The sequence below is a fragment of the Alternaria viburni genome (genome assembly GCF_023758015.1).
Source record: "Alternaria viburni strain BMP 2772 chromosome Unknown scaffold_3, whole genome shotgun sequence".
Lineage (NCBI taxonomy): Eukaryota > Fungi > Ascomycota > Dothideomycetes > Pleosporales > Pleosporaceae > Alternaria > Alternaria viburni.
Window position 1 is genome coordinate 639,917 of NW_026055772.1, and position 10,909 is coordinate 650,825.

The window sequence follows — 10,909 nt, forward strand, 5'->3', positions numbered from 1 at the left end:
CTATATAGACGCTAATAATAGTAGTCTACTTAAGCTACGCCTCTTTAAGAGTAACTCTATATTATTAAACTTATTTTTTTTAGGTATATTTACTTACTAGATAGCTAAGAGTAAGTAGTTCTAAGATTCTAAGACTTAGACCTAATCTATCTACTAGTATACTAATAGATTAGCTTATATTACTTTCTCTTCTCTAGAATTATAGTATAGCTATACTTTCTCTACTAAGATAGAGTACTTTCTTATTCTATATTAGATCTAGAGTAACTCTAACCTCTTTACTATAAATAAAAATAAAATATTCTAGCTTTAATACCTCTATGTACCTATTAATATTTAGACTAACTCTAAGGCCTAGGCTTTTTTTAAGGTTAACTTTAGTATTCTAGCTATAGACTTTTATATTCTCTATAAGTTACGTAGTATTAAGATTATAAGTAAGCTTCTATTACGCTACACTAATTTTCTTAATATATTACCTTAGGCTACTTCTATATTAGAGGCCTTCTATTAGCTTCTAGAGTCTATTATAGTCTATATATATAACTTTAACTATACTTCTAGAGTAGCTTTCTATAAGCGCTTTTAGAATTATAATTACTATAGTTCTACTACTACTAATAACGCTACTATAGTAGAGAGTTCTAAGATAAAAGATACTTCTATATATTAAGGTATAAGTTAGCTAGACGCTACTAAGCTAACCTTCTTAAAGCTTTATACCTCTAAGCTAGCTAATAATAAGTCTAAAGTTTATTTTATATATTACTAGCCTAGTTATATTACCTGTAATTACCTTAAGAAGTCTAAGAAAGAACTAGTTAAAGCTACTTAGCGTTAAGCTAGGTTTTTTCTAGAGCCTAACTATAGCAATAACTAGTTTAACCTTTCTAATATAAAAAACGCTTCTAAATCTAATTTAGAAAACTACTAACTCTAGAAGGTAGGCTACTTTCTAGAGTTAAACTATAGCTATAGTAAAACGCTTTAGCTAAGTTATTTATAGGCCTTACTACCTATAACACTAGTGCGCTACTTTAATAGACTTAGGTCTAGTAGTAGAAAAACTACTACTTAACTCTAAGCTTTATATAATTTACTTTTATATCTACTACTAGCTTTAGCTATATTACTCTCTATAATTTAGAATAGTTTACTTTTTCTTTCTTTATTAGCTCTACTCTAGTAGTTTCTTATAAGTATAAGACCTTAGCTAATAATAGTGTAGATAGTAATTTTGTTTTAAAGAAGTTTTTAAACTAAATCTACGCCTTTACTTTAATTCTACTATTATAACCTATTATATATAAGAGCTATAATAGTAAGGCTACTAAATTAATTATCTACTAGATTAAATTCTTTCTTAAAATAGATACCTACGTAGAACGTATAACTACTTATATAGTAGAATCTTATAGTCTTTTTAATCTTATACTTAGGTTTAAATAGAGAAGGCTCTACTAACCTAAACTTAATTACTATATAGAAATAATTAAATTTACTAACTAGTACTATTACTAGTTATATTAGCTTACTAGAGTTACACTATTAGTTATTTATAAGAAAAAGAAAATAGGCTTTATTAGCCTACTAGATTTCTATTATACGTACAACCTCTTAGAAGCAGAAACTTTTTCTAACATCTAGCCTTCTAGTTACGCTAGATAGAATTTTAGTTTAATAGACTATAGTATTACTATTAAGAATATAGAGCCTCTACTACTACTCTAGTTTTCTAGTTATATAGAGATTCTCTCTAAGTCTATAGATCTTAAAGTGCTAACGCTACTACCTAAGTCTACTTCTAAGATTAATATTTAATAAATTTTACTTAAGGTAATACAAAAGCTATATAAGAAGTAGAATTTAACTATTTACCTAATAGCTACTAGAGAGCTCTAGAACTCTTAATTTTAGCGCGCTGTAGTAGATAAAGACTATACTAAGTTTATAGATACTTCTACTAAGATTACTTTTAAAGATATTCTAACACTAAAACTTTTTAAGAAATATACTAATTATATTCTAGTATTTAATAAGGCTACTGCGTCTTAGTTACCTAAGCATTCTAAGTATAACTATAAGATTAAATTATACTCTAGAGCTAAGATCTCTAATTACTATCTACGCCTCTTCTCTAGCTAGTAAGAGAACGCTATCTAAGTATATATTATTAAAATAGAAATAAAGAGTTTTATTAGCTCTTATAACTCTTCTACCTATAACTCTCTACTTATTATTAGTAAGTTTAATAGTAGTATTAGAGTATATATAGATTTCTAGAACCTTAATAACACTACTATTAAGAACTAGTACCTAATTTTCTTCTTCTATAAGACTCTAGCTAAGCTAAATAAGGCTACTATTTTTTCTAAGTTTAATATTATTTACGCTTTTTATTATATTTAGATAAAACCTAGTTCTAAGTAGCTTATAGCTTTTACTACTTAAACAGGTACCTATAAGTATAAAGTTATACTTTTTAGCCTTTGTAACGCCTCTATAACCTTTTAATAAGCTATTAATAGTATACTCTTTAAATACTTAGATTAGTTCTACACTACTTACCTAGATAATATTCTTATCTATTTAGAGACTATTAAAGAGCACATTACCTATATTAAGAAAGTTTTAGCCTATCTAAAAGAACAAGGCTTTTATATTAACTCTAAGAAATCTAAGTTTTATATAAATAGAGTTAAATTCTTAGAGATAATTATTACTAATAAGAGCGTAGAGATAGATCTATCTAAAGTAGAGGCTATTTATAACTAGAAGTAGCTATAGAGCGTAAAAGAATTACTAGCTTTTCTTAGCTATATAAGCTTCTACTAGCAGTTTATTAAGCGCTACTTCTCTATTACTCTTCTACTTACTAAGTTAATTAAGGCTAAAGTTATACTAAATATTAAGAATTCTAGTAGTAAAGCACGTACTATTTATAATCTACTAGTATAGACTTCTAAGTATTAGAAAGCTTTTAACGCACTAAAAGCTACCTTCTATAAGAGTCTAGTGCTTTAATATTTTAACCTCTCTAAGCCTATCTATATTACTACTAATATATCTACGTAAGCTACTAGTAGAGTTATAAAGTAACTTAATAGTTAGAGCGTTCTATAACCTATTACTTTTTTCTCTAAGAAATACTTATTTATAGAATATAACTATAATATCTATAATCTTAAGCTTATAAAAATTATCTAGACATTTAAAGAATAGAAGCCTAAACTTATAGATTCTAGCTACTCTATTATAGTAGTAACTAACTATAAAAACCTAAAAATATTTATAACTACTAAGACGCTTACCTAATATTAAGCCTACTAGTTCTTATTTTTATTCTAGTTTAACTTTAAGATAACCTATACACCTAGTATTAAAAATATTAAAGCTAATATACTTAGTTACTAACTCTAAGACGTTCTCTTAGACTCTAAAGATCTACGTTATACTATTACCTTAATTATTCTAGAGCTAAAGACACTTTTACTAAGTATATAGCTAGTAATTACTACTACTCTTTATACACTAGCTTCTACTATATAATCTAATTTCTCTTTAAATCTAGAATAGTAGTATATTCTTTGTATAGTTTTTACTAATAAAAATACTATTTTTAATAACTTAGATACTCTACTACCTAAAGGCGTTTATAATTCTAATCTTTCTACTTATAAAGATAACCTCTACTCTACTAAAGACCTTTTAGATACTGCCTATAAGAATAACTTTATAGCTTAGTAAGCTTTTACTACTATTAATAGTTATAATACTAAACTTTCTAAATAGTTCTATAAAAATAGCTACTATTTTAGTATAGCTAATCTTATCTCTATTAGTACTAGACACAGCTATTAAATTTTTATTAATTAAACTAGGCTTTATATCTCTAGAGACACTAGACTTTAGAGGTAGATTTTTAACTTATACTATAATTATAAGATTACTAGTTATAAAAGTCTTTAGTCTACGCTTTATCTAATATATAATTACTACTACTAGCCTAAAATAAGCTAGTCTATTATATAGTATTATAACGCTTATACTACTTGTAAACGCATAAAGAGCCTATAGAATAAAAAGCATAGCTACCTATAGCTACTTTCTATTCTCTATACCTAATAGTTAGACCTAACTATTAATTTTATTTAGAATCTACTTCTATTCTGCCTTAATAGTAAAGAGTATTAAAATATTTTAGTTATTATTAATTACTTAACTAAACAAAAGCTCTTCTACTCTACTTATAGATAAACTACTTATAAGGCCTTACGCTACTTTATAGATGTATTTAAAAATTATAAGCTACCTCTTACTATTATATCTAATTATAGTACTAACTTTATAGCTCTATTTTAGAAGTATATCTACTAGAAGTTAAGAATTAAACGCGTTCTATCTACTACTTACTACTCTAAGATAGATAGGTAAACTAAGCGTACTAATTAGTCTCTTAAGACTTACTTATAGTAATATATTAACTATACGTAAGATAACTAGGCTACCTAGCTTTATATTACTAAGTTCTAGATAAACAATATAGTTAATTTAAGTATTAGTATAACCTTATTTTTTGTAGACTTAGGCTACTACCTCTATAGTAGCGTCTACCTAGTTAAAGACATTAAAGCTAATCTCTCTCTACCTACCTAGAACTAATAATTACAGGCTAAGAAAATAATAAACTACTATAGTAACTTAGTAGCCTATTTAAAGAAATAACTTCTATAGTTATAGCAAGAATAGAGTACTTAAGCTAATTCTACTTACTATATAGTTCTACTATACTCTATTAGTAATAAAGTTTATATAAGTATAACTAACTAGTAAACTAAGTAGTATTCTAAAAAACTTATATATTAATAGGCTAGCCTCTACGTAGTTACCTATATTATCTATAAAGAGCGTATATATAAATTAAAGCTTTCTAATAAGATACTTTAAAATATTATATTTCTAGTCTTCTACCTCTAACTACTACGCCTATTAGCTACTAAAGCTCTTTCTAATTAAGCTTACACTTAACTAGTTAGCGTAGAAGTAGTAAATAGCACTAGTAAGCATTATAAAGAGTAGCTTATAGATTTATTTAAGAACGTAGCTCTACTAGAAGTAAATAAGATTTAAGAAGAGTAGGCTTACCTTATTAAGTAGACTAATTTCTCTAAAGCCTTCTAGCACGTAGCTAGTAACTATCTTAGTTACTATAATACTAAACTTTTCTACTAGAAATTCTTTAATAAGCCTAAACCTTCTAGCCTTAATATATCTCTAGACTAGACTTCTCTACTTAAAGATATTAGTAATTAAAAGTCTAATTATACTAGTAGTAATAAGATTTTAGCGTAAAAGCTTCTAAAGAGGTCTACGTACGTAAGAAGTAGAGGCTACTTTTACGCCTACTACCTAAACTCTACACTATTAATATATACTATACCTAATTATTAAACAGCGCTATAGTTAACTATTAATTACTTAGTATCTCTACTCTACTATCTTAAGTCTTCTAGAATATAGCCTTAATTAAGATACTATTTCTTATAGAGTATAGAAATATTATTTAGCTTAAATTTTATGTTCTAGAGTTAGAGTAGTAGAAAATACTTTAGAGGTGCACTTTTTTATATAAGAAACTATATAAATATATACACGCTTATATAAACTATAAGCTATATCTAAGAATTTTTAATATAGTTAAAATTTTAACTTTTTTCTTTATTTTTTTTTTTTTTCTTTTACTATTAGTAGATCTAGCTAGAGAACTAGCTATAGTCTTTTTAAAGAAAGAAGTATATATAAGAATATAGCCTCTATAAATTTTATAGGTTTACTTAGAGCTATCTTCTTACTTTAACTTTAAATATTTCTATCTCTAAAGCTACTAAACTTTACTAAAGCTACTAGACTCTACTAAAGCTACTAGACTCTACTAAAGCTACTAGACTCTTTAAAAGAAATATTTACTACTATAAGCTAGTACTATCTAGTACTAGCTTCTACTAGCTTTCTCTCTCTTTTTCTATATAAATCTAGCTAAACTCTTTCTCTCTTAGATTCTACGTCTACTATTCTTAACTCTAAATATAAGCTATCTTCTAACTAGCCTACCTCTCTACGCGTAAAGTCTACCTTATAAGTACCTTTAGAATAATCTTAAGCTTAGTAAACTACTAAACTTTTCTATATCTATAGTAGAGTTAGCTAAGTATATCTAGAGTTATCTAATCTAGCTCTTTTAGGTAGCTCTTTATAGAAGAATAATAGAAAATAGTACTAGAGACTAATAATAATAAAAACGTTAATAGTAGGTAGGTAAGAAGAAGAATAAAGTAGTAGTAGTAGTAGTAGTAGTAGTAGTAGTCTATACTTATAATATAATATAGCTTACCTTTTACTTGTCTAAAAATACTATAGTACTATAATAACGTAGAGCAAGATAAGCTACTTATAACTTCTATAATATTAATAATCTTAATAAAAAGATACTCTTATAAATAAGAGAAATTGTAAGTATAATATACTGTTGTCTAAAAATAGTCACTTTGTACAGCTAAATTGGGCTTTTGGTTGAGGCGACGAACATGATGTAATGCCGCGCCCTGCATCGCGGAAACTGATCCGTGGCTGCACTAGCCACGTCACGTGAAGCTCCAGCCACTCGCAAGGCTAAATTGCCCGGGCGATCACCTGGGCACCTTTGGGCGGCCTTCCTGTCAAGCCGTGCCATCGCATCGATCCACTTTGCGACGCGACACTCTCTTGAGCCGCTTGCAGAGCCGGACTACCCGCAGACCACTGCTATTTGAGGCACAGCCCGGTCTTTTTTGGTTTAGGGTTGGCAACAGCGTTGACCCCGACGTAACCCGCAACCAGCCTCCTCGTCTCATTTCAACATATCGCGGACATGACTTCCTACGAGAAACCCAAGCAGTATACTTATCTTTCGAATGCACTGCGGTCGGGGTTTGCCAGATAATATGTCTACGCGCTGAGGCTTTGACACCCCGGCTCCAAGGCGTCCACAGGATCTCGCGCACTCTCGCTTCGATCCTTCTGGCACAGTAAGGCGCCCGACAAACGCTTTGAGAGGCTTAGCGACGCTTCAGTTGCCCCTGACTTAATCCCAAAAACGGGAAAAACGGGAAGGCTGCAGGCTGTGAGAAGGCGGAGCACCAATGCAGCATGCAGTTGTTATTGCTGAAATACTCTTGAGGTCGCCGCGAACCGTGTCTCGCGTCTTATCGTCAGTCGAACGCCAACTCACCTCCCATTGACTTCGGAAATCCAACTTAGGGACTTGATCAGCACCAACACCCTTTTGCCATGGCACCCAGACGCAGCGGCGGCGGTGGCACCGGATACAGCAATGCTTCATGCCCGGACGCCTTTAATACGCCGTACGCCCAAGCCGCGCTCGCATTTGTGGTGCTGTTCCTGGTTCTGTACACGGGTATTTTCATATCGACGTTCTTTATTCGCAAGAAGAGCGGTGCCGGAAAGAAGTTGATTGGTGTACCTTTCGTTGCAGCCCTATTCCTCCAAGTCATGTAAGGACAAAGTATCTTTCACAGGCTTTAGAAGTGCTAACATGCTCCAGCGCGCGAATTTTGAGTCTCGTAAGCCAAGTCATGTCAGAGTGCGACAATATCAACTACATTGATTATTGGAATATCAACGTTGCCTCCGCCATCATGAGCAGTTTGGCCAATGCTGCGCTGCTGTTCGTGTTCGTCTACGTCCTGAACTCCATGCTGCACAAGCAATTTGGGAACATGTCATCTGGTTCCAAAACAGTACTTCTGATTACTATTGGCGTTGCGTTTGCTGTCATCCTAGCAGACGTCAGCATGTTTGCCTACGTCGCATTGGCGGACAACTCCTTGGAATCCAACTGGGACTTTGCGTTACTAGTTTCAAATGGTCTCGATCTTGCCTACGACATCGTATGGATGATCGTTGTTATTATTTCGGCGGCTATATCTCTGTCAAACGTTTCGGCATTGAGATCAAGACGCTTACCCGGAGGTGTAAGTCCATGGCAGCTACTGTCTACTGGTACATTTGCTAACAGCCCCAGGACCTCTTCGGCTGGGTTACCGCCCTCTATGTTACCCTATTCGTGAACGCATCATTGGGGGTAGTCTACTCATCCAGTATCTACTGGCCCGTAACACCTTCTCTTGGCGCATCGCTAGCCTTGTCTTACATCATCGGCTTAGTCAAATGTTTGGCTTTTATAACGCTGCTGGGCATCGCCAAACACGTCTCCTGGAACCAGACAATCGAGAAGACCGAACAAACGTATGCGCCCGTTACGCAGCAGCAGGTCACGTACGGCTATGGCAATGGGCAACAGGATTACTACCAGCAGACACCCGAACTTGTACATGTCAAGTAGGTGGAGGGTAGCTGAGGGCGCTCGATGAAGTCACACGCCATTCCTACATTTTTTCTTGCATTGCCATGCTGTTTCGCTATATACCCAGAGCCTAGCTTCAGAACATGATGTTTATACCATTCACATTCTGCATGATGCGCCAGACTGAGCTTACTCTTTCGAAGCTCCTGCACTGTATGGTCTCCCAACTCTTCTGCTTGTTCATCCAGCAGCCGGTGTATTATTGTGCGAAGCTCGGCCGCGATAAAACCGAAGAGAGCTGCTTGCCCATTCATTCTTTGGTGCACGTGTCATTGTCAAGGTACAATTTGTGGAAATGAAGAGGAGCTCGCCTTTTTCTTCAGTCGACCGGTGTGAGATAGTGATTCGATGCGGAGGCGCGGAACTGAGGAATCGAAACAGGCAGGCACACCTGAGGGCCACATGCACCTGCACTGGCCCAAGCACTACGTAGGACACCTATCATGTCTATACGCGAAACAATTGTCGCATATCTTTGCCTGCATTGCTCAAAGCGCTGTACAGCATTACATGTGCGACGGCATCCTCATTTGCTCTAATTCCCATGGCAAGGTGTTCACAGCATGCGGCTGCGCCTCAGCCGCAGCGGGTCATGCAGGCACTCAGCCTTCGCAAGAAGGCTGCTTTCCCACTCAATCCGCCCTTATCTTCGCGCTCAATCTTAGCACCATTGCGATGCGACACTTTCGAACAGACAAGTAATGCGCACGCAGCAAGTATCCTACGATGGCCGAAGTCATAGGCCTCGCAGCTAGCATCATCCAGATCGCGGGGGCTGGTGCCAAGCTCAGCGTCGCGTTGTACAACTTCACGAACTCAGCCGCGCGGGCAGACCAAGACGTCAAGGACATTGCCGATGATGTAGAGCTCACATCGAATGCGCTCGAAAGCGTAGGCAGAGTGTTTGAGTCCGAGGAGGCCGGATCCATCGTGTCGAAGAAGGCTATCCAGGACGCTAACAACATCATCAAAAAGTGCCAAAGCGTCTTCGACGAAGTATCAGAAATAGTAGAGAAGAGGAGAAATACTGCAAAGGATGGAAAGAAAAGCTTGAGCGTGATGGGTAAGCTGGCCTGGCCGATGAAGGAACAGCGGGTCGAATTGAACCGAAGGAGACTTGAGAGTTTGAAGAACAGCCTTGTGCTTTTGTTGCATGTCTTGCAATTAGCCCAAGGTCAGGCGCGAGGGTGAGCCGAGTTAATACACTACCATGAATAAAATGCAGCTGACAATAGCCACAGAAAAATGGAAAAAGGTGTCTTGGATGAAGAGCGTGAGAAGATCCGCGAACTGCACCAGCGACAGCAGGACTCACTCAAAAGCCTGCAAGCTCTCGAAAACAGATTCTGTCATATCGCAATCAATGACGAAGAAACCCTTCGAGGATCAAGCGCCGCCTCTCGTGTTCCAACTTTGGAGCTTATGACCAGCGCTCCCGTTATGGATCTCCCTCCGCTAGAAAAGCCCGCAAAGCCACAGAAAGACACCATTACCATCGACCTTTCAACCGCAGATGATCCAGACACTTCTGATAGCGACGCTACGATGTCAGGCGGTGACAATGAGGAGCAGATCTCGACCGAAGAACTAGCAAAAGCAGCGGACCATGTGAAGAAACTTCTGAAGCGCATCACGATGCTACAAAAGAACTTCGATGTCGACAAGAAGAAACATCGGAAGCGACACGTGCACAAGATGTACCAACGCTTTTGTCGCAAATTTGAATCGGGTATCAAACTTCCGTCAGCTGGCGACGCTCCGAAGTTTGCCCCATTCATCGACTTCGATATGAACGATAACGGAGGCCAATTAGAGAGCTTTGACTTTGACAGCTTTCTTCACGTTTCGGACGAGAGCACGCAGTTTCCATTGGATGATTTCCATTTCAGCCAAGGGCAGCGTGCAGTACCTCAGCAGACACCCAATCTCGATGCCATATCGTCGACGCAGAGCTCACAGCACCCGCCTCTTGTGTCCCCTGAATCCGTGGAAACGATTCCATCATTTGATGCGCAAACGCCCCATTATCCTCCAGTGCCGAGTGGAAGTGCAGCCTCAGACTTTCCATTGCATCTGTCTGGTCAGCAACAACGACCTAGTTTTGGTCAAGGACAGTCATCACTGGCTCAGCAGACTTCTGAAACATCATCGCAGATGTGGGCGCGGATTCAGAGGCAGCAGTCTATGGCTCAACAACAGGCTCAAGCACAGCACCAACAAGCTCAGGCGCAGCTCCAACAAGCTCATTGGCAGCACCAGCAAGCTCATTCGCATGCTGCAATGCAGCCAATGTCAGGGATGATTCAAAGCCTGCCTAGTCCTGCTATGCACATGCTCAACAGGCCCATGCTACCACCAGTCTCTACTTCTAATCCTTCTATGCCTACTTACAGCAGATCTTTGATTCCTGAGATATCTCAGTCATCACAAAGCGGTGCCGAAAGCTCGCTGCATACCGTGTCTCCCATGCTGACCGCAGATTCGACA

At 36.2% G+C, this 10,909-nt stretch overlaps 2 protein-coding genes across 2 annotated transcripts; both read left to right on the forward strand.

The window, feature by feature from the left end:
• Positions 1 to 7,326: 7,326 nt before the first annotated feature.
• J4E79_001844 (uncharacterized protein) lies at positions 7,327 to 8,401 on the forward strand (the record flags this gene model as incomplete). The annotated part of the gene is made up of 3 exons (XM_049350749.1): positions 7,327 to 7,550; positions 7,601 to 8,030; positions 8,081 to 8,401. The coding sequence occupies 3 exons, from the start codon at positions 7,327 to 7,329 to the stop codon at positions 8,399 to 8,401; spliced, it is 975 nt and encodes a 324-aa protein (XP_049214588.1).
• Positions 8,402 to 9,148: 747 nt separating this feature from the next.
• On the forward strand, positions 9,149 to 10,724 carry J4E79_001845 (uncharacterized protein; the record flags this gene model as incomplete). Its single annotated transcript, XM_049350750.1, has 3 exons — positions 9,149 to 9,609; positions 9,664 to 10,578; positions 10,604 to 10,724. The coding sequence occupies 3 exons, from the start codon at positions 9,149 to 9,151 to the stop codon at positions 10,722 to 10,724; spliced, it is 1,497 nt and encodes a 498-aa protein (XP_049214589.1).
• Positions 10,725 to 10,909: the final 185 nt, after the last annotated feature.